General features: G+C 43.1%; 1 protein-coding gene and 1 long non-coding RNA gene across 4 annotated transcripts in view; one reads left to right on the forward strand and one right to left on the reverse strand.

The window, feature by feature from the left end:
* Positions 1-22,742, forward strand: part of PIGU (phosphatidylinositol glycan anchor biosynthesis class U) — an 87,114-nt gene that overhangs the window by 45,448 nt on the left and 18,924 nt on the right. For 2 of the 3 annotated variants that reach the window (XM_025876636.2, XM_025876637.2), the window contains 4 exons: positions 3,721-3,818; positions 15,655-15,809; positions 18,056-18,199; positions 20,937-21,061. In XM_025876636.2, coding sequence (XP_025732421.1) covers positions 3,721-3,818; positions 15,655-15,809; positions 18,056-18,199; positions 20,937-21,061 — 522 coding nt within the window. The remainder of the gene's footprint in view (positions 1-3,720; positions 3,819-15,654; positions 15,810-18,055; positions 18,200-20,936; positions 21,062-22,742) is intronic. The other variant, XM_025876639.2, reaches the window with a different exon arrangement.
* LOC112827825 (uncharacterized) lies at positions 559-12,021 on the reverse strand. The gene is made up of 3 exons (XR_003209326.2): positions 11,918-12,021; positions 3,785-3,881; positions 559-1,442 (listed from the first exon to the last, which is right to left on the reverse strand). It is a non-coding gene; the product is annotated as an uncharacterized lncRNA (long non-coding RNA).

Here is a 22,742-nt window from a genome sequence, read left to right on the forward strand (position 1 = left end):
CTGTGCTGGGTGCTGGAGGTTCAGAGTGAAGAGAGATTTATTGCCCTTGAGAAATTCACAGACAGGGCGCCTGGGTGGCTTAGTTGGTTAAGTGACTGCCTTTGACTCAGGTCATGGTCCTAGAGTCCCAGGATCGAGTCCCACATCGGGCTCCCTGCTCAGCGGGGAGTCTGCTTCTCCCTCTGACCCTCTTCCCTCTTGTGCTCTCTGTCTCTCATTCCCTCTCTCTCAAATAAATAAATAAAATCTTTAAAAAAAAAAATAAAATAAAGAAATTCACAGACAAATGGGGAGAGAGAGCAACATTAGCAAATTATTATGAGAGAGTATCAGTATTGAATGTGAGGGTATTGAATGAGGCTATTGAATGAATTAAGAGAATGGGCACTGGAATCATCTGAGTGATTCCATTATTTAAAATGATACATTATTACTTAACCTTCTGTTTCTGTACCTTGGTTTCTTTACCTGTAAAATGGGTAGAATAAAAATGGGTAGAAAAATAGAACTTTCACAAGGTGCTTGTGATGTTTACTGAGGGCTTTTTTTTTTTTTTTTTTTTTTTTGCGTCCAGCATTGTTCTGGATACAGAGGATAGGTGCCTGGCACCTAGTAAGTAACCATCATTAGCTATAATCACTACTGTTATCCTTTCTGCTTAGGCTTCATAGAGGAAGTGACATTTCAATTGGCCACTAGAGGATGTGTCTTTACCAGAAGGGGGGCAGGGAAAGACAGCTTGGGCAGAAGGAATAGGCTGAGAACAGACACAGGAATGAAAGGGTATGGTGTTTTCAGAAATGAGGGAATGGTCCAGAGTAGCTGGAGGATGGGATGTGTGTAGGAGAGCAGTGAGAGGTGAAGCTGGAGAATTAAGACCCAGATAGCGAAGGGCCTTGTTTGCTGCTGCAGTTTGGACTTAACCCGCTAGATGAAATAGAAGCATCAGAAGTGTTTAAAGAGGGGCTTGTCACGATATAATCTGTGTTTTAGAAGGATTCTTCTGGTACTTCTCTGGCGGACTAGATGGGAGGAGACTGGGATGACCATTGAGGAGGAGAAGCAACGGATGAGAGCAGGAACTGCAGGGGTGGATGTTCCAGAGGTTGACCAGCAGGCCGTGATGGCTGCTGGAGGGAGTGTAGGGCAGGGAAGGTGAAAGATCACTGAAGTAGCCAGGGAGATATTGATGCCGCTTACTGGTAGAGAATGGCAGAAGGAACAGGTTTTTCCTTATGAATGATTTCATCTAAGGAAGGAAGACTGCTTCTTCCTGATCTTCGGAGGAGGTGTTCTGAAACTCACAAGTCCTTTCTATGATGCTATGAGCCATTTCTTCTCTCCTGGGCCTTATAGAGAGTCAGCTGCTCCAGACAAGTAATTACTGATCTCAGGCAATTAAGGCAGGAGGTGGCTGTGTTTATTTGGTTCCCTGGTGTCTCCTAGGAGAGAGAGGGCTGAAAGTCATGTGTTTGTTTTCGCCCCATTTGTAAGAATGGATGGAGTTGGAACATTAGCCTCCCTCCTCTGCTAAAAGGGCCTCTTCTTTCTCTCACCCCAGTCTCTGCAGAAAGTCATGCTAAATTTAAAAGTTCTTTCCAGTTTTCCCTCCCTTAGCTGGTTTCCTACAAAATGTCGTTCAGATTTTTGGCCAAGTGAGGGAACCCTGAACCCACCTTAGCTGTTCGCCTCCAGAACAGTACCTTCCCACCGCTGCCATCTCCCTGGCTCAGAATTGACCTGATCCTGGTTCTAGGCATCTGCGGCTCAGCGGGGATGTGGGGGCTTCTGCTGGTGGGCCAGCTTGGCTGGGCCTGATCCTGTCCCTGCTCAGTCATGTTTACAAGTACCCTGGATATAGGACATCATGCCTGGCACTGATGAGCATGGTGAAACAGCCCGCCCCAGAGAATTCGGTCCCTGGTCTTTTAGTTCCAGCTTTTGCCCCTTTTTATGCCTGCCTTCCATTTTCTTCAATCAGGAATTGTTCCTAGCTGCTGAGTTCCCTTGGTTTGAGGGGCGGAGCCCTCAAAGTTCTTTTCTCTCCACTCACTGTCCTATAAAGTAGTCACATTCGTAACCCTCCTCTTCCAAGGTGGCTCTGAGGTGTTTCAAGTATAGAGACTACTTTGGTCGGCAAAAAAACCCTAGGGATCATCTCCTTCTGTTTGTTTCTGGAGCTGAGTTGGAAGAGAGGTAAAACCTCTCAGGCTGAGTGGAGTGACTAGTCCCTCCTTTAATGAAATACCATTGAGAGGCTATATGTTATTTCCAGTAAACAGTTGACCCCACACTAATGAGAGTGACCATGAGCCCTATCCTTTATGAAACATTATCATTACAAGATACCAGCCTTGGACCATCAATCACACTCTCCTGATTTCTGGGCCCACTTTGAAACCTCTGTTGCAAATTTGGGTTCTCTAGCCTTGGTTTTAGGGTACTCTGTGGTCCAAAACCAACCGAAAGAGAACAGCTATTTAGTTTTTTAGGAAAAAAAATCAGTTTTGGGGCGCCTGGATGGCTCAGTCGGTTGAGGATCCAGCTCTTAGTTTCTGCTCAGGTTGTGGTCTCAGGGTCATGAGATCGAGCCTGGTGTTGCCCAGGCTCCAAGCTTGGTGCTCAGTGGGGAGTCTGCTTGAGATTCTCTCTCTCCCTCTGCCCCTTCCCCCCAACCCTGCCCCTGCTCATGCGGGCAAATACACCCTCTCTCACTCTCTCTCTAAAATAAATAAACCTTTTTAAAAAAGATTTTATTTATTTATTTGACAGAGAGAGAGCATAAGCAGGGGGAGCTGCAGCGGGAGAGGGAGAAGTAGGCTCCCCATTGAGCAGGGAGACCCATGTGGGGCTCAATCCCAGGACCCTGGGATCATGACCTGAGCCGAAGGCAGACACTTAACCCACTGAGCCACCAGCTGCCCCAATAAATAAACCTTTAAAAGAAAGGAAATCAGTTTTTTTTATGACAAAAACAAAGCATGTTCATTATAGAAAGTTTAGAAAATACAGAGAAGCAAAAATTTTTAAAAAAAAAATCTGTAACTCAGCCACCAAGAGAAAATCATGTGAACTTGGGCCTAGTCTTTTAGTCTTTTTTAAAAAATTTACTTATGCATTTTTTTAAAGAGATCATAGTATATATCTTGTTTATAAATTTCAATTAATGGGATGTTATAAATATCTTTCTATGTCATTGCAAATTTGTTATATCATAATGGTCCATTTTATGTAGGGAATGGGGACATTATTAATAAAAATTAATATACCTTAATAATAAGCACATGACTTGAAGATAGTGCATAAGGAAAGGGTATTGTAAAATAGGGATGGGTTTCCCAGCTCTGAATCGCTTAAGCGATAATTATGGGCTTCATTGATAAGTTAAACAGGACATAGATGTTAATAGACTCGATCCCTTTATTCATCTTTAGGCCAAAGTTTTGTGAAATCTTTCTTGGTCTGAAAATTTAAAGGAAACATAGTTGAGGTGTCTTAGTTTGCTAAAGGTAAATAGTTTTGACTTCCTAGGTTTCCTTTCACAGGAAATCAAGCCAAGAAGCTCTCACTGTGTGTGTTTGCATAGCATTTTGTACACAAGGAGACATGTGATAAGAACTTATTTGACCAGTTATGGGAAGTTTCTTGTTTGGGGGACTTGCCAAGTCTAACCCTGATTGCTAAGGCTGGATTATTGCATATATTTATTTCTTTTTACAGGTAGTGCCTTCCTCAGTGCTATTTTTCTTGCCTTAGCAACATACCAGTCTCTGTACCCACTTACCTTGTTCGTTCCAGGACTCCTCTATCTCCTCCAGGTAAGCACTTGCTGGTCAGAAGCCAGCGCTCATGTGACACTTAATACCTGGCCTGGTCATTGCCTGGGGGAAGGAAGGGCATGGCTCAGTTAAAGCAATAGGACTGGGTCCCTATCTCACATTTACTTGCTTCTACTTGAAAACCGAACAAAGACACTTAACTGATTTTAAACAAAATGAGCCTAGTGACCATTAAATTCCAATTATGCATATCACTGCCAATGTATGAGCGTATTTCATTTTACTTGTTTATAGTTGGGATCTGCCAACCATCTTGCATTCTCCTTCTCTCATCTAATATTCATAGGCCCCTCTCTCAGCTCATTTTTTAAAAAAATTCTGTATAGGGGCACCTCAGTGGCTCAGTTGGTTAAGCGACTGCCTTCAGCTCCAGGTCATGATCCTGGAGTCCCAGGATCGAGTCCCACATCGGGCTCCCCGCTCAGTGGGGAGTCTGCTTCTCCCTCTGACCCTCTCCCCTCTCATGTTCTCTCTCAAATAAATAAATAAAATCTTAAAAAAAAAAATTCTGTATAACAACACTCACCTTGTAAGGTTCTTGTAGGGATTAAATGTAGTGGGTGTCCCTAGTGCAATGCTGAGATCATGGCGGGTGATCAGTATTAATTGAAGAATACAGATTGCTGACATTTACGGAGAACTTACTATGTCTGGCACTGTACTGAGCACTCTGCAGGCATCATTTCATTTCAAGCTCATAAGAACTTTATGGGGTAGGTCATATTATTAGCCATGTATTCGTCTCATATTAGCCATATTAGACACATGAATTGCAACTGGAATGTTGGGCAGTGTAGTCACTTGCCTAAGGTGACATGGCTGGCAAGTGACAGTGCTGAGATATGAACTCATCCTGATGCAAGAGCATGCCATCTGTCTCTCTTTTCCACGCCATTGAGAATACACACATCTCCTCAAGAGCAAGAAACCAGGGCTCCTGGGTGGCTCAGTTGGTTAGGCAACTGCCTTCGGCTCAGGTTATGATCCTGGAGTCCCAGGATCGAGTCCCACATCGGGTTCCCTGCTCAGCAGGGGGTCTGCTTCTCCCTCTGACCATCCCCCCTCTCCTGCGCTCTCTCTCTCTCTCTCTCAAATAAATAAATAAAATCTTTAAAAAAAAAAAAAAGAGCAAGAAACTACTTGTAGGTCCTGCATGGTCCAAATCCATTCTTAAACGAGAAACATTTCTTGAAAGTATACAGGGGACAGTACCATGAGTCAAACCAAGAAATGTCTCGTTTCAGAACCTTTGTTCTTAATTATAGGCACTGTTGCTAAAACTGAGTATATACCTCCATTTATTGAAATAGGCTATATGCTTGTCATTTTAAGTGACTTCATAGTATGTCTTTGTGTTGATGTACACAGCGATACATGATGTAGCTTGGTCTTTGTCCTGTGTGGGGAATTTGAGATGTGCCCTGGTTGTCACTGGTATAAATAGTGTAGTAATTTGGTTTTCTTTTTTTTTAAAGATTTTATTTATTTATTTGAGAGAGAGAAACAGCATGAGAGGGGAGAGGGTCAGAGGGAGAAGCAGGCTCCCCGCTGAGCCAGGAGCTCGATGTGGGACTCGATCCCAGGACTCCGGGATCATGACCTGAGCTGAAGGCAGTCGCCCAACCAACTGAGCCACCCAGGCGCCCTATAATTTGGTTTTCTTTAAGTTACTTCCTTATGGTGTATTCCTCCAGCTGACTCACTGGACCCAAAGGTGTGAGAAGTTTCATAGTCCTAATTATGTAAGACTGGAGTGTTCACCAGAAAGCCTGAGCCAATTTGTAGTGCCACCATCAGCATCTAGAGAGCAGTGAATTAGGGCGCCTGGCTGGCTCAGTCAGTAGAGCGTGAGACTCTTGATCTCGGGGTTGTAAGTTCAAGCCCCATGTTGGGTGTAGAGATTACTTAAAAATAAAGTCTTTTTTTTTAAAGAATTATTTATTTATTTGAGAGAGAGAGAGAGAGAGAGAGAGAGAGCGAGCGAGCCTGGGGTGGGGGAGGGTCAGAGGGAGAAGCAGAAGCAGACTCCCTGCTGAGCAGGGAGCCCGATGTGGGACTCCATCCTATGACTCCAGGATCATGACCTGAGCCGAAAGCAGTCACTTAACCAACTGAGCCACCCAGATGTCCCAAAAATAAAATCTTTTAAAAAAAAATGAAGTGCAGTGAACCATTTCCTCTCAGGTTTCCAGCACTGGCTTTTCAAATTTGACATATGATTGCTAGTCCAATAGATGTATCATTGCACTGTGAAGTTTTGCTTTGATTCTCTTTCTAGATTCTTGTTGAATCCAAGAATTTTTCCACATAACAATATGCTGTTTGCATTTCTTTTATTCATATTTACAGTTCATTCTTTAGAAAGTCTGAACCCTAAGAGGAATGCATACAACCAGAATTTTTGTGCAAATATTTATCAAATAAATACCATTAAAAATATATTTATTTGTACACATGAACTGACTAAAATTTTTAAAATGGTTTTTAAGCCAATTTCTAAATACTGCCTTTTGTAAAATCATTTTCATTTAAAACTCAAATTTCCTTCTGATGTCAAGGGACAGTACAACTGAGTCATGGAATCGAGCAGCTCAGCCAGTCACCTTATTCAGTCCCTTCTCTGTGCCTCAGAATGGGGATAATATTAGTTACTGCAAAGGCTTAACACATTAAGTATTAAAACAGAGTATAAGAGTTCATAGAAGGGACATGGTCATCAGTCTGAGGGTACGTGGGGTGATGAGGGGGGGAAAGAAAATAATTCATTTTCTAGTGTCAAAGGAACTATAAAAATTAGTTTGTACTTCTTCCTTTGACACTACAAACCTACCTCCATTCTTCCAGTGGAATCTCTAGAGGGTACAGAAGGCAGGTTGCAGACAAGCTAACATCTGATCAGTGCCAGAGGCACAGCTGTTTTTCTCTTCCCAGGAAGAGACCCAGGAAGGCTTCAGGGTCAAAGGCAGGGGATGTTGCATCTGGATTCCTAGTGGGTCACTTATAAGAATGGTAGTTTAAGCTCATCGGGTCCCCTCCCCTCAACTTTACTCTCTCTGACCTTGGCTTACAGCCTGGTTTCAAATTAGAAGCTAAAATGTTATGATCTGATAGCATTCAGAATAAAATAGTGAGCCACTTTAGGGCACAGGACCTAGAGGCTACGGGGAAGGATATGCCAAGTGCATAGGACCTCCAGGCTGAAGCTGTGGGGCTGGCAGAAGGAGGCTCATGGTGCAGTCAGGCAAGTTTCTAGTTCCCTCCTTCCTTTTGCTTGGGGTTCCTAAGTCTTGGACCCCCTTAGATGGCTTGAGGTTCTTAATTTCTTTGAAAGAAAGTAACAGAAACCAGGGGGAAACACCTCATGAGTGTTCTTATGGTTTTTGCTTTAACCCAGTCTGACCTTCTCTTGTCTGAACTGAAAAGGTTAATCCTGTGATTTCTATACTTTTCTGGAGCCTGGAGCAGCCGGTCACATGATATTAGCTTGCACCAAAGGAGCCAAACCCAACCAGGTCTCCCTTCCTTCCCTCCTTCCTTCCTTCCTTCCTTTCTTTTTTTAATGTTTTGTGTATTTATTTACTTGAGAGAGAGAGTGCCTGCCTAGAGCACTGTCACAAGGAGGCGGGGAGGCTGGAAGGGAGGGGTGGAGGGAGAGAGAGAGTCCCAAGCGGACTCCATGCTTCGAGCAGAGCCCAGTGCTGGGCCCCATCCCACGATCCCGAGATCACGACCTGAGTCAAAATCGAGAACCAGATGCCCAATCTACTGAGCTACCCAGGTGCCCCCCTCCCCCGACCAGGTCTTTTTTGTTAATGGGTCCTTCCCCAGGCCTTCTTTGGGACCTTCTCTGAAATTTTCACAACTCACTCTCTTTCCCCAGAAACATTCTGTTGTCTCTGCTGCTTCCAGAGGGGGGCCAAGGCAGCCGTGGCAATTCTGTTAGCTTCCTTTATCTTTAGAACGGGTGAAAATGAGTGTGAGCACTTGATCATGCAATTGCAATGAACTTTTCCACCAGCTTTGTTGCCTCTAATATACCTATCATGTAAAATATATCTCTTGGATCTCATCCTGTTAGTCCAAGAACCTAGGTGTAATAACTTTTGTTAGATTTCAACCTCCTTAAGAGTTTTGGGGTTTTTTTCGTGGTAACTGACTTTTTGTCTTTTTCACCATATCTGAGAAAGAAACGGTTTCTGTATAGAAAATGCTTTTCTTTTCTTTTTTTTTTTGAGATTTATTATTTATTTGAGAGAGAGAGCACCAGTGGGAGAGGCAGGGGGAGAAGGAAAAAGAATCTGAAACAGACTCGGCACTGAGCACAGAGCCCGATGCGGGGCTGGATCTCACCACCCATGAGATTATGACCTGAGCTGAAACCAAGAGTCAGATGCTCAACCAACTGTACCACCCAGGCACCCCTAGAAAATGCTTTTCTCCCTAGTGCTTTAGAGAGTTGGGGGAGGGAGATAATTACACATTTCTCCCCTTTCTTATTGTAGTTAGGCTTTTCTTCCTAAATTTTTTTATACATTCACAACCATATAACTTCTGGGATGTAACTACAGGTTACATTTTTCAGGTTGAGAGTATACAGCTCATGGACCGCACCTGGCCCACAGATGTGTTTTATTTGACCATGGTGTTTATTTTAATTAGTTGTCAACATTTAAAAAATTCATGTTAAAAATGTACATTTCTGGCTTCTTTTGGAAAATTGGGAGATCTGTCTCCTTTAGACAAGGTACACCCTCTTCACAGTTTAGCATAGTCCCTGTGCTTCATTTCTATTACCCTTCTCTCATTTGTTACCTGCCTGGCCCCTGTAGGAATTTGAATATGTGTGTGTATGTATGTGTATGTGTGTGTGTCTATGTTTATGTCCACTAAAAGGTCTAGAAACAATGACCAACCCAGTATCAAGGAGTATCCTTGGGGCTCAGATTGTGACCTTACAATACCATTTTTACCCATTAAAAGAAATGAGTTTCTCAGAGAAATGGCTGATCCTATGTTTAGGGCAGGAAATGTACAGGATAATCCTTGACCATTGTAATACCAGATAACAAGGAAGCTATGAAGGGCTGCTGGGGTCATCTCAAAAGGACTCAGGATCCAATTTGAAGAGGCTCCCACTGACCAGAGATGGACAGTTTGAGTTTCATTAGGATTAGAATTGCAATAGATTGAAACCCAAAATTATATTTAAATCCAGGTATTCATAATGATATTAAAAAGGTCAATTGTAATTGGTCAAATTAGGAGAATTGACAAAACCAATTCATTACCTTGAAAACTGGAACTAAAGGGGAAACAGTAAGCATTTATCCTGCCCTGTACCATTGGGTAACCATATAGTAGGTGAGCTACTATATGTTTTTGAGCTTGCAAATCAAGACAGATTGATAGGATAGCATCATTTTGCAACACTGGTTGATCTAGGCATTGAGTGTTAATAGCTACTAACATGAAAGACAAAAATCACGCCTCCTGAGAAAAGGACTCACCACCACCAGAGTTTTGCCAAGGGGATGCAGTTGCCAATTTGCAAGGAATACTGAAGAAAAGTCTGTAATTAGCAAAAACCAGATTGTGGGAAGTTCTACAGGTTAAATGCCCAGGTTCTTCAACCTATGAATTGTAGGGGGCATGAGTGGAATGGGTTGGAGGACCTGTAAATTAAGAGACTTAAAAGTTGTATTAAATTTTTTAAAAATGGGCAAGCTAAACTATAGTGTAAAGGCATACACATTTTGATAGAAAACCATCAAGAAATGCAAGTAAGTGAGTACTCTACAAGCCAGGATCAGTGGTGACTTTGGAGGGAGGAGGAGACTGTCTGGGAGAGGGCCCAATAGACTCGGAGAGTGGAGGGACATTTCTTCCTCTTAACGGTATGGATCTTTGTCTCATAATCATTCACTAGGTTACATATTTGTTTTATGTGGTTTTCTGTATCTTGTGTTCTATTTTACAATGGAAAGATTTCTAAGAATTGATCCAAATATTTAGGGCACCATTCGCCCAACCCTTCAACTTACTCATTTCATTTTAAGTCAGCATTTGCTATTGAGGAAAAAAAAGGTGGGTAAAATGAATGCTTATCTGCTCACTGGGAAATGTGCAATGTGGACCTCTAGATTAAGTTAGGCTCTAGGGTTTATAAATAAGCCATCAAAGAAAGGATCACTTGAGTTTCTTTTTTAAGCATTTCAGGCGTGCCTCACTTGGTGTAATGGGAGTGGTCCTAAAAGATTACTTAATCTTTAATCAGACCCAGGTTTTTTAAATAGATTCAGTAAACATTCCACATGACATTATATTCTCAGGGCTCTGTTTCCTAAAGCAAACCTGACCCCTAGACCAAGTCTTAACAAAAATTATACCTAAAATTTAATGCACATTTTACATCACAGATTTGCCAAGGGGGGGAAAAATCATTTTCCACTCAAGCATCAACAGTAACACTTTGGGTTCAATAAAGCTCTAAGAACATGGCAGCAAACCAAAATGTGGGGGCTGCTAATGGATGTGTGAAAAGCGAAACCTCATCTCCTGGATCTGTGCTTAGGACTCTCCTCAGAGAGTAGCTTTGAACAGTCTACCTGATTCAGTTCTTCATGGCTGTCTTTTTCACTTCCCTTCTTTTTAAATACCTTTAAATAGGGAAGAAGGGAAAAACAAACCAAAAGAACATTTTTACTTTCGAGGGTTTTTTCCTCCATCCTTGGGCTGTGGGTTTCCTCCCTCCCTCCCTGCCTCCCTTCCTTTTATGCTAGACGGCAGGCAGTATTTTTCAGGAAGAAACTCAGAACCTTAAGTGCCTTCCTCTTTGAATTTATCTCTGGATGGCTCCTCTTTGTCAAATCATTTTCCATCCCCAGAAATATAATATTCTCTTGAAACTGTGTTGTTTTAGAGCAGCGTTGTCAATAGAACTTCTTGTGATGATGGAGATGTTCTGTATCTGTATATTGTCAGTTGTCAAAATATAAATAAACTTTAAAAAAAGTAGGTGCAATTGAAGTATTCAAAAGAAATGGAATTGATTAAACTATTTTAGAGACGCTTACTATACTTGCATGAAAGGGGAATAAGAATCCAGGAAGGCCTGTAACTTCCTCCCTTGGATATGGTGCCTGAGGCTTCATTCCTAATCCATCCTCTGTCTAGCCTTCTTAGGAGGATTTCTGGTTGCCTGATGTGACTCCAAGGACAACAGACCCCTGCCTCTGGGATATTGTCATATTGTCACTTCTGCTTTGAGTGAAAAATTTTTTTGTTCAGTTTATTTTTTTTAGTAAACTCTACATCCAATATGGGGCTCACAACTCCCAGAACAAGAGTCACATGTTCTTCCAACTGAGCCAGCCAGGCGCCCCAAGTGAAGCTTTTTTTTTACAATAGGTGATTGGTACAACTAAAAAGGGAGAGAGCTGGGACTTAATGGACCTCCCAGAATAATTTGTGTAAAGTGCTTTGTGCCTGCTTGCTAATGAATATTTGTTTAATAAATGTTGTTAAGTATACCAGAATATGGTCTGGAACTTGCTTTTTTCGCAGAGAGAGTGTAGAGTGGGAGCTAACCCTCATCCACCTCAAACTTCTTTCATGGCAACCATTAAAGCACCTGAACTGCATACTTTAAAATAGTTAAATGTATGTTGTGTGAATTTCACCTCAAAAAAAAAAAATCCAATACTAATATTAGCCATCACTCACATTTTTCTAGCTTTGACCTAGAAAAGGGGGTTCCTTTATATCGGCTCTTGTGTTCGTTTGACAATCCTTGTGTTTTTGAGCCTTTCCTTCCTTTCTTTCTGGTACCACAAGGTGATCCAAGTTCATCTTGTATTTTCCCTGCCCCAGCCCAGGAATCAACTACTTCTTTGAGGACTCCTGGTTCCTTTTATTGGTGAATGCTATTTAGAAACCAAGGGTTATGGGCATGCTTCTAGCAGAAAGAGTTATGAAATACATGTATGTACACTAACTGCCCCCCAAACATGTCTGTAATTCTTTATCTCTCTATCTCTTCACACTAATAGATCGATCCCAATATCTGTTTATACTGATACCTGTGATTCCAGTCCAACACCACAGGGTTCACGTTAGTGTCTTCCTTTTCCTTGTGTATAATTTCTTTCTCTAATGTTTGGAAGCCCAGCTTTCATTATTTGCAGTTTATTTGCTAATATGTTCAGTTCTAGAACACACAAAGTTGTTCTAGAATTGCTGTGAGAAATACCCATGTCAGAAGTATATCTAATGACTTGATTATAACACGTAAGTAAAATCCTTTTTGTCTTTAGCATGACTGTTCTGTCAGGCTACTGTTTCTCAAAGTCACTCAGGTTAGTTCTTTTCTTCTCCCATGTGGCCCTTCAGCGTAGTTACCTTATTTATGATATAGTTAGGCTCATGTATTACTGTTTGTATCATTTTGGATTTCCCCTACACCTTGGTTGGTTTTAATTTTTTGTTTATTTGGGGGTATGTGAAGAGACTAAGAAATATTGCTATCATTCTAAGAATCAACTACACAAAAAACATATTCAGAGAAATATCACTCTATCTTCATCCCTGCTATCTTGTTCTTTCTTTTTTCTTTTTCTTTTCTTTTTTTTTTTTTTTAAAGATTTTATTTATTTATTTGACAGAGAGAGAGAACACAAGTAGGCAGAGCGGCAGGCAGAGAGAGAGGGAGAAGTTGCAGGGAGCCTGATGCCGGGCTCGATCCCAGGACCCTGGGATCATGACCCGAGCTGAAGGCAGACGCCCAACTGACTGAGCCACCCAGGCGCCCTTTGTTCTTTCCTTTTTCCTTCTTTCTCTGTCACCCTAAGTAACTATTTTTAGTTTCTGGTTTATCCTTCCTGTGTTTCTTTCCACAAATGAGCAGGTACCTGTGTATTTCCTTCTTATATGAAGGATGGCATACTCTAGGTACCCTTTAGTGCTTTGCTTTTTTTTACTATTTCTTGGAAGTCACTGCAGATTGATATACAGAGATCTTCATTCTTTTTTATAGTGGTATAGTACTACATTGTGTGGACGTACCATAGTTTGTTCAACTTTTTGCAATTGCAATCACAATTAATGCTTTAATGAGTAACCTTGTGTATATGTATTTTCATACTGTCAGAGGGGTATCTTCAAGGTAGATTTCTAGAAGTAGAATTACTGATCCATAGGTAAGTATATATGTAGTTTTTTAAGGTCTTTTCCAAATTCCCCTCCACAGGGATTGTACACATTTTTTATTCCCACCAGTAATCTATGATAGTGCCTGTTTTTCCACAGCCTTGCTAACAGAATGTGTTGTCACATTATAAAATTTTGCCAGTCTGATTATGAGAAATGGTATCTCAGTGTTGTTTTAATTTGCATTTCTTTAAATATGAATGAGTTTGAACATTTTATCATGTTTGTGGATTGTCTGTTCATTTTTCCTCCTCATTTTTCTGTTGGATTTAGATCTGTTTTCTCTCAATTTTTAAGAATCCTTTATATATTAGGAGTATTAACCCTTTGTCTGCAAATATTTTCTTCCAGTTTCTCATTTGTCTTTTTTACTTATTTATGGTGTTTTTCTTTTAACAGTTTTTATTTTTATCAAGATATAATTTACATAGCATACAATTTACCTACTTAAAGAATACAACTCAGTGATTTTTGGATAGTCACAGAGTTGTGCAGCCATTACCACAATCAGTTCTAAAATATTTGTGTCACCCAAAAAGAAACCTCATGCCCATTAAGCAGTAACTCTGTTTTTCCCCAGTGCCCCTTTCCCCTCTAGCCCTAGCAATCAGTATTCTGCTTTTTGTCTTTATAGGTTTTCCTATCCTGAACATTTCATATGAAAGGAATCATGTAATATGTGGTCTTTTTTTTGACTGATTTCCTTCAATTAGCTTGAGGTTTTCAAGGTTCATCCCTGTTGTAGCGTGTATTAGTTCTTCATTCCTTGCATGTTTGTATTTCCATATGAACTTTATTATTTTTTAAAGATTTTATTTATTTATTTGACAGAGAGAGACACAGCAAGAGAGGGAACACAAGCAGGGGGAGTGGGAGAGGGAGAAGCAGGCTTCCCGCTGGGCAGGGAGCCCAATGCGGGGCTCGATCCCAGGACCCTGGGATCATGACCTGAGCCGAAGGCAGACACTTAATGACTGAGCCACCCAGGCACCCCATTCGATATGAACTTTAATCTTGTATAATTCCACAAAATAGCTTGTTGACATTTTTATTGGTATTATATTATTGCTTTGAATTAATAAATTAAATTAGGAAGAACTGACCTCTTTATAATTTTGAATCATCCTAAACAAGGACAGGGGATATCTCTCCATCTGTTCAAGTCTACCTTAGTGTCTTTCAGGAGTGTTTTAAAATTTTCCATGAATCGGTTTTACACATTCCTTGTTAAACTTAAGTCTAAGTTTTCTTTTCCTTGGTGTTATTGTAAATGTGGTTTTCCTTACCATTGTGTCCTCTAATTGTTTATTAGTGCATATGAAGGCTATTTGTATGTTAATTTTGTACTCTGCTCCTTCACTGAATTCTTTTATTGCTTGTTATTTTTATCATAAGTAGTTGCATATATCTAGACACTAATATGATTTCTTATTTTTAAGCTGTTTGTGTTACATATATTAATAGCTTTTCTTATGTTGAATTAACCTTGAGTTTTTGGAATAAATCCAACCTGGTCATAACCCAACTTTATTATGTATTGCTGAATTATGTTAGATAATATATCATTTAGCATTTTTGCATTTTTGCTGGTAAATGGTTTTGGTATAAAGCTTACGATATTTGCTGTGAAAGAGTTAATGTAAGATTAGAATAACCTGCTTCTTGAATGTTGGTAGAATTTTCCTGTAAAACTGGCTCTTTCCTTTATGGGAAAATTTTTCATTACTAATTCAATTTCTTAAATGTTTGTAAGACCATTCTAATTTTCTGTTTCTTCTTGAATTAGTTTTTCCCTAATCTTTTATTTCATGCTTTAGAAAAGTTAAAAGATGAGTATAACAAGTAACCTTTTATTTAGATGACTCAGTTACCATTTTGCCACGTTTTCTATATCTATGTAGATAGATTTTTTTTTCTTTTTTTCTTTCCTGACTCATTCTCAGGGAAGTTACAAGTTTTTTAAAAATGTGCTATTCCTATTTCCTCCTTGGTTACTGATTTTTGTCTGTTTGATCTATCAGTTACTTACTGATGATGGTTATGTCTGTTTTTCTTTTGTAGACCTGTCCACATTTGTTTTATATATTTTCATTTATTTTATTTTTTTTCAGATTTTCTTTATTTGATAGAGAGAGAGGCACAGCGAGAGAGGGAACACAAGCAGGGGGAGTGGGAAAGGGAGAAGCAGGCTTCCCGCTGAGCAGGGAGCCCAATGCGGGGCTCGATCCCAGGACCCTGGGATCACGACCTGAGACAAAGGGAGACACTTAACGACTGCGCCACCCAGGCGCCCCATGTTTTTTTAGACCGTGTTATTTGGTACATAGAAGTTTAGAGCTGTTACATCTTTCTGATAAACCTTTTATCATTATGGAACATCTTTATTTTTGTAATTCTTTATACATTAAAGTTTATTTTATCTGGTAACAGTATAACTAAACTAGTTTTCTTTTGCTTAGTGTTTATCTAGCATAAGGAAATCCTTTTCAGTCCTTTGATTTTCAAAATTTTTCTGTGTCCTTTGCTTTGCTGAAGGGATCTTGAAGTTTAAGCTGATAATTTCTTTTTGTCCTTGACATCCCTAAATATACCATTTTGCCTTCTCTCCTAGCGGCAGTACATACCTGTGAAAGTGAAGAGCAAAGCCTTCTGGATCTTCTCTTGGGAGTATGCCATGATGTACGTGGGAAGTCTAGTGGTAATCATTTGCCTCTCCTTCTTCCTTCTCAGCTCCTGGGATTTCATCCCTGCAGTCTATGGCTTCATGTAAGTAATGACTTCATTAGAAAACTCTGGAAGCTAATTTCTTTTTCCCAGCTCTAGCTGAAGTCAAAGTGTGAGCAACCACAGGGAGCATCTAGACATAGTGGTCCTCAAACTTCAGTGTGCACCAGAACCACCTGCAGGGCTTCTTTTTTTTTTTTTTTTTTAAGATTTTATTTATTTATTTGACAGAGAGAGAGACAGCCAGAGAGGGAACACAAGCAGGGGGAGTGGGAGAGGGAGAAGCAGGTTTCCCGCTGAGCAGGGAGCCCGATGCAGGATCCCAGGACTCTGGGACCATGACCTGAGCCGAAGGCAGATGCTTAACGACTGAGCCACCCAGGCGTCCCCACCTGCAGGGCTTCTTAACACCCAGATTTCCAAGCCCAGCCTCTAGAGGTTTTGATTAAGTAAATTTGGGATAGGAACCAAGAATTTACATTTCTAAGTAGTTTTCAGGTGATGCTAATGCTGCTGGTCCTGGTTCTCACTTTGAGAACCACAGGTCTAGTGAGTGTCTTCAGTCTGGTGAGATTAAAGATCACTCTCCAGGAACATCTGAAGCAACTACAGTGTCTGCCTGGAAGGGTTTGGTTCAGTCCCCAACAGGAATGGATATATTCCTCTACTGCAAGCAGGTCTCTAACAGTTTTGAAATAAAGCCACCTCCCATGTGTCAAAGTTTTAGAGAAAATCAAAATGGAGTATGAATTCTGCAGACATTTCCCAATGCTCTCTGTGTGGTATGTGGAGGAGGATGGTCGCTGCCCAAACCTCAAGGAACTCACAGCCCAGTGAGGTGTTAGACAGTTGAACCTGTCAGGGTGAGGAAGGGATATGGAGTGGCAGACTCCCCTTTGGGATTCTGGACTGCTAATTTGTGTTAAATCCTGGCTGAGCATAACTGTTCCCTCTTCATGCTGTTCCTTAGATAGGAGTTTGTATTGCTGGCGAAAAGCTTTGCCTGTTTTTTTGCTGACCTGCAGACTGTGTTCTTTACCTCATTTTACAGAAAAGGAAATGTAGTCACAGCAGGAGGCAAAGACGCGCCCTGGGTGGAGTGAACTCTGGTCAGTGAACTCTGACCATGAGCCACTGCATATTTCTCCCTTCTCCATGCTCCATTTATTTGCCCTTTTCATATTGTGAATTGACATCAGTTTCAGCTCTGTTTTTTTTTTAAATAAAACATTTATGTAAATTTTTAGAAGAGCCAGAATGGCAACCAATCTTTATCTGATACAACTAGACAAAAAGTTTTCCAGTGAAATCCTTATTTCTCCAATGAGATCTGGGATCCTAGCTGGAACCTGCTGATGCTTCCGCAAGGCCCCAGAAGTCAGTGCCATGTCAGGCACTCAGTCTCTGGCTCCTGCTGTGGGGATGCAGAGCAAGAATGGGGAGCAGTAGGATCTTTGAGCTTGCTCCTCTAGGCCAGTCTTTGGAATGCCCCCAAATAGATATTGTTTGTTTAAAACCCATTCCTCTTTTGTTACAATCCTGGATATCTCCTAAATTTAAACATATGTATTTTAGGCAGTAAAAGAGGGGCTGGTCTTTTTTTTTTTTTTTTTTTGACAGAGAGACAGCAAGACAGGGAACACAAGTAGGGGGAGTGGGAGAGGGAGAAGCCGGCTTCCTGCTGAGCAGGGAGCCCGATGCGGGGCTCGACCCCAGAACCCTGGGATCATGACCTGAGCCGAAGGCAGAGGCTTAATGACTGAGCCACCCAGGCGCCCCAAGGGGCTGGTCTCTTGATTTCTAGCCTGAATGCTGCCTCATTTCAGATCTTTGATGCATGCCAGTTTGGTTCAGCTGATATTTGTTAAGGGTTATCATTTTCTGTTTCTCTGCCTCTTGTTTTTATTTATTTATTTTTATTTTTTTAATGTTTTATTTATTCATGAGAGTCAGAGAGAAAGAGAGAGAGGCAGAGGCAGAGGGAGAAGCAGGCTTCCCGCGGAGCAGAGAGCCCGATGCGGGGCTCGATCCCAGGACCCCGAGACCATGACCTGAGCCGAAGGCAGACGCTTAACCATCTGAGCCACCCAGGTGCCCCTCTGCCTCTTGTTTTTATTAATTACCTATATCCAGGGTGCCTGAAGAGCCCCTCACATCCTGATCTCAGTGGGGACAGTCATCCTTGGCTGCCCAGTAGTGACCAGAATCTTTAGGAGAAAACCAGGTCAGAGCAGACCATTTATAATTTGGCTCTCTTTTTTCCCCTCCCTTTGTTTTCTTCATTCCAGACTTTCTGTCCCAGATCTCACTCCAAACATCGGTCTTTTTTGGTACTTCTTTGCGGAGATGTTTGAGCACTTCAGCCTCTTCTTTGTATGTGTGTTTCAGATCAACGTCTTCTTCTACACCATCCCCTTAGCCATAAAGCTAAAGTAAGTGGTTGGACCTGCTGCTTCTTTGTCCACAGAGCCATTTGTAGTCTTACAGGTGCCTGTCAAACTGGGAGCATCTGCTCTCAGTTTATGCCATCTTTGCCCAGGGGGCCTGCCCTTACTGGGCTCCGGTGCCAGGAGCCATGCCAGCAGTAGAGTCACACATGAGTACAGGATGCGCGGAGGGCGCTTTGGGGCACCCTTGATACTTTCCCTGGCTTCGCTCTGAGCCCACAGTGCTACTGAACCCCTCCCTATTTTGCATAAGAGGAAGGGTTTTTAGTTGGAAGGTGTCTTTGGAAAAAGTGGCTCTTGTTGGGCGTCCTCCATCACTATCCCAGTGACAGTAGGGACTCAGGATGTATTAGTTGGGAGGTTGGCTACCTGCAGCTCTGTTTAATCTTCTGATGAATTTCCTTCAAAAGGCTCATCTGTGGAGCTCTCTTCTGTAGTGTAAGAAAGTGAGCATGTATTGAGCCTGGCTTTATCCCAGCCCTTTTTAGGCTTTCTGAAAAGTGTTCATACTCAAGCCTTCCAGCATTTCTTGGAAGTAGGCATCATTTTATTACCATCACTTCCATTTTATAGTTGAGGAATGGACATTTGGAGAAGTGGAAAAATTTTCCCAGAGTCACACAGCTAGTGAGTAGTGGAGCTGGGATTCAGACCTACGTTTGTCTGTCTCCAAACTCTATCCTCACCCCCCTGCACCGTGCCAAACTCCTGAAAGAGATCACTTGTAGTAGCCCCCTGGAAATTGTTCTGTTATCCTGGCTCAGGGAAGGGAAAACAGGCTCTGACACATGGTCCAGGTGATGGTCCTGGGTGCTTGAAGGGCCCCTCACATCCTGATCTCAGTGGGGCCAGTCATCCTTGGCTGCGGGTCCAGGGAACCTGGAAGGGAATTTGGTTTAGTTTTCAGGAGCCTGAGTTCTCTGTTCTAACCTTGCTGCCAGTCTTCATGGCCAGTGTACCAATGCACATGGTTCCCATTCTATAAGAGCTCAGAGCTCATGCCTCTTTCCCATAACTTAGCCTTGGCCTGGCAGTCTCAGAACTCTGGCAGCCTTGCCCAGCCAAGCTCTCCAGCAGTCTGTCGTCCCCAGTCCCTGCCTTTGTTCTTGTCGGGCTTAGCCGCTGGGCTGAGAGAAGCCAGGAGCCCGGAACACCTCTCCTCATCTGCGTAGCACCTTTCATTGTCTGCATGGGAAAGGCCACAGGTGGCTCCTGGGTAGACAACAGCAGCACCGGCATGTGACCCCCACCCACACCCACCCTGGGTTGTAGGGACAGAGGGTATGAAGTGGCCTCCCCTGCTGGATCTGAGCTCTGCTAACTCTCCGGCCCCCTGCAGTGGTTGCTTCCAGTGCCAGCTTTGTGGAAACAGAGCCCTTCAGGCCACCTCTCTCCAGACAGTACTGCGGGAGCCTCGGCTCTCCATACTTTTTGTCACTGTACTTTCGCTGGCCTTTTCATAGAAATGTTGTAGTTCTTACCAGCTACCTACAAAGCCCACAGCCAGTGATTTGGCTTTTCTTTAGGAAGATGTTCACTGAGCTAGCTGGACCCTTCTAGAGCCTACAGGACTGTGAGACTTTGCCAAGCTGCGTCTGAAGCATTTGCTGTGTAAAACTGCTCAAGTGTTTGGGGTGTGTACATGTTTGTCTCCACATCTCAGATTGACACCCACTGAGTCACCCTGACCTTTGACCTGCAAGTCAAGAATACCATGAATCTCTGAAGAAAACCTTAATGAGCTGGGCATGCAGGTACTGTGCAGAAGTAGGCCATATGTTTGTTGTTCAGGTACAGGTGAGGAGGGCGTAGATCTGGCCTCTTCTCTTGGCTTCCTTTTAGTACTTGGACAGCTCTTGGACGAACATTGGAGATGGAGCTCTGTCCCCACTCTTTCTGACGAGAGCTGTGATCATGCTAGGCACTCAGGAGAACAGTACTGGTGATGCTTAAGAGTTCTGGAGATAAGCAGTCCCACTGCTTACTAATTCACCTACCTTCTCTGAACTTCCATTTCCTCATCTGCAAAGTGTGGTTGACGGTCCTGCCTACTTTGAGGAGTAACTGACACACAGTAGGGATCATGTGTGATGGCACAAGGAAAGGGCCTGGGACAGAACTTGGCAGAGTGAGGGTTTAGGAAATGGTAGTCGTTATTGTTAGTTTAAGGTAATAAGAACTCCAGTTCCAGCACATTGGAGCTCAAAAGCTGCCTGCAGCAATCAGTTCTCTTTCTGGAAAGGAGCACATCATAGCTAAGGGTCCGGAGACTCCACTGACCATACTGTCAGAGAAGAGCGTCGGCAAGCAGGCACATCCTGCCCTGGGTCCGGTTGTCAAAGGGGCCTCTGGCGAGGGAGGCTGCCTGATGACTCTAACAAGCAGTCTTTAGAGCCCAATAACGAAGCTGACTTCATCTGTTTTCTTCCTCCTACGGGAAGGCCCGGAGCCGGGATGGGGGTTGGCGGGGGGATGAGCTGTTTCTCCAGTGTTTGCTGGGCCCTCCTCCACCACCACCTCTGGACGTCTCTGGGTTCCCACGGTTTTCTGCTGTGCTACTTGGTCTGGCCCCCATGTCCTTTGGGCCGCAGGGCCAGCCCCTGCCTGAAGTCTCCTGGAGAGCATTTTTGAGTTCAAGGGATGGGGTTAGGAGTCTGGGGGTGGACCTCATCCCTGACTGATCTCTCCCTCTCTGTCTGTCTGCCTGCCCCACCCGCCCCAGGGAGCACCCTATCTTCTTCATGTTCATCCAGATTGCTATCATCTCCATCTTCAAGTCCTACCCAACGGTAGGGGATGTGGCCCTCTACATGGCCTTCCTCCCTGTGTGGAACCATCTCTACAGATGTGAGTATTCCCGCCTCTAAACCTCTGGTGGCAGACTCGTGTCAGCCTGGTTCCTGGATGAAACAGCTAGGGAAAAAGAAATCGATAGGCATTTGCTGGGTGTTTGCTGCACTAGCAGCACCTGGAGAGAGACAATGGCCGGCTAGGTACTACAGACTGGTGATGATGATAACAAAAAACAACATTGTGGGGCGCCTGGGTGGCTCTGTCGGTTGGCGGCTGCCTTCAGCTCAGGTCATGATCTCCAGGTCTTGGGAGCGGGCAAAGCAGCAGATCCAGCTGCTGGATCCAGCTGATCCGCTCACTCTCTTCCCCAACTCCCCACTCGTGCTCGCTCGTTCTCTCTCTCTCTCTCTCTCTCAAGTAAATAAATCTTTTTAAAAATGCTGCTTAGGGGCGCCTGGGTGGCTCAGTCATTGAGCGTCTGCCTTCGGCTCAGGTCATGATCCCAGGGTCCTGGGGTGGAGCCCCGCATCAGGCTCCCTGCTCCGTGGGAAGCCTGCTTCTCCCTCTCCCACTCCCCCTGCTTGTGTTCCCTCTCTCACTGTGTCTCTCTCTGTCAAATTAATAAAATCTTTTTTAAAAATTAAAAAAAAATAAAAATGCTGCTTATTTTATTTCTTTTTTTCTTTTTTAAATGCTGCTCATTTTATTTCTTAAAAGATTTTGTTTTTTGAGAGAGAGTGAGAATCAAAGAGCAGGGGGAGGGGCAGAGGGAGAGAATCTTAAGCAGACTCCCTGCTGAGTACAGAGCCCGACAACGACTCGGGGCTCTATCCCAGGACTCATAAGGTCACGACCTGAGCTGAAGAGCTGAAACCAGAAGTCCGATGTTTAACCGACTGAACCAGCCAGGCGCCCCCAAATAACCACCATTTTTTGAGCACCTACTCGGTAGCTACCTGGCCACTGTGGTTCTAAGAGTGTTATGGGCATTAGGTCAGTTTATCTTCACAGCAGCCTTGGTGGGAAAATATCACCATTTTGCAGATGAGAAAACTGAGGTACAGAAAGGTAGAGCCACTTGTTCAAGGTTATGTGATAGGTAAGTGGAAGGGCTGGCCATGAGCTTCTAGCTAGTGCTGTCCAGTAGGACTTTTCTGTGATGATGGAAATGTCCTTTATCTGCACAGTCCAATAAAATAGCCACTGGTGTGATTCAGAAACTCAATTTTTAATTGAAATTTATTTAAATTTAAGAAGTCACACATGGCTGGTAGCTACCGTATTGGACAGTGGAACACTAGACCTTGGGCTTTGAACCATTTCCCAGCACTGCACCTAAATGTCCACAGAAGACAGATGGCAACACTGCACGGCTGCCTGCTCCGAAAACCCCTTCAGCTCTAACCATCCCCCTCCCCCTGCTTCCTAGGCCCCCAGGATTTTCCTCAGTTGGACTCTTAGCCCTCTGTGAGGGCTCTTTACAGTGTAATGGGCTTCCTGAGGGTAGGCTGATGATTCACTCACCTCTGTGTCCCCAGCACCCAGGATCAGACCTGACCCACAGCTCAGCAGGTATTTCTGGATGGGTTTTTTCAGCCTCTCTAATAAAGAGGCAGTGTCAATGGCCAACACCACTTGATTCTCTAAACTAAAATAGGAAGGGAGCTGTGGAATTTTCCTTGCCTACAGTGGGTGCCCGGCAAGATGTCAAGAATGAACCTGGGGAGGGCAGGCT

Source organism: Callorhinus ursinus, unplaced genomic scaffold, assembly GCF_003265705.2.
Source record: "Callorhinus ursinus isolate GAN/ISIS: 27379988/994484 unplaced genomic scaffold, GSC_fseal_2.0 scaffold38, whole genome shotgun sequence".
In the NCBI taxonomy this organism is placed as follows: Eukaryota; Metazoa; Chordata; class Mammalia; order Carnivora; family Otariidae; genus Callorhinus; species Callorhinus ursinus.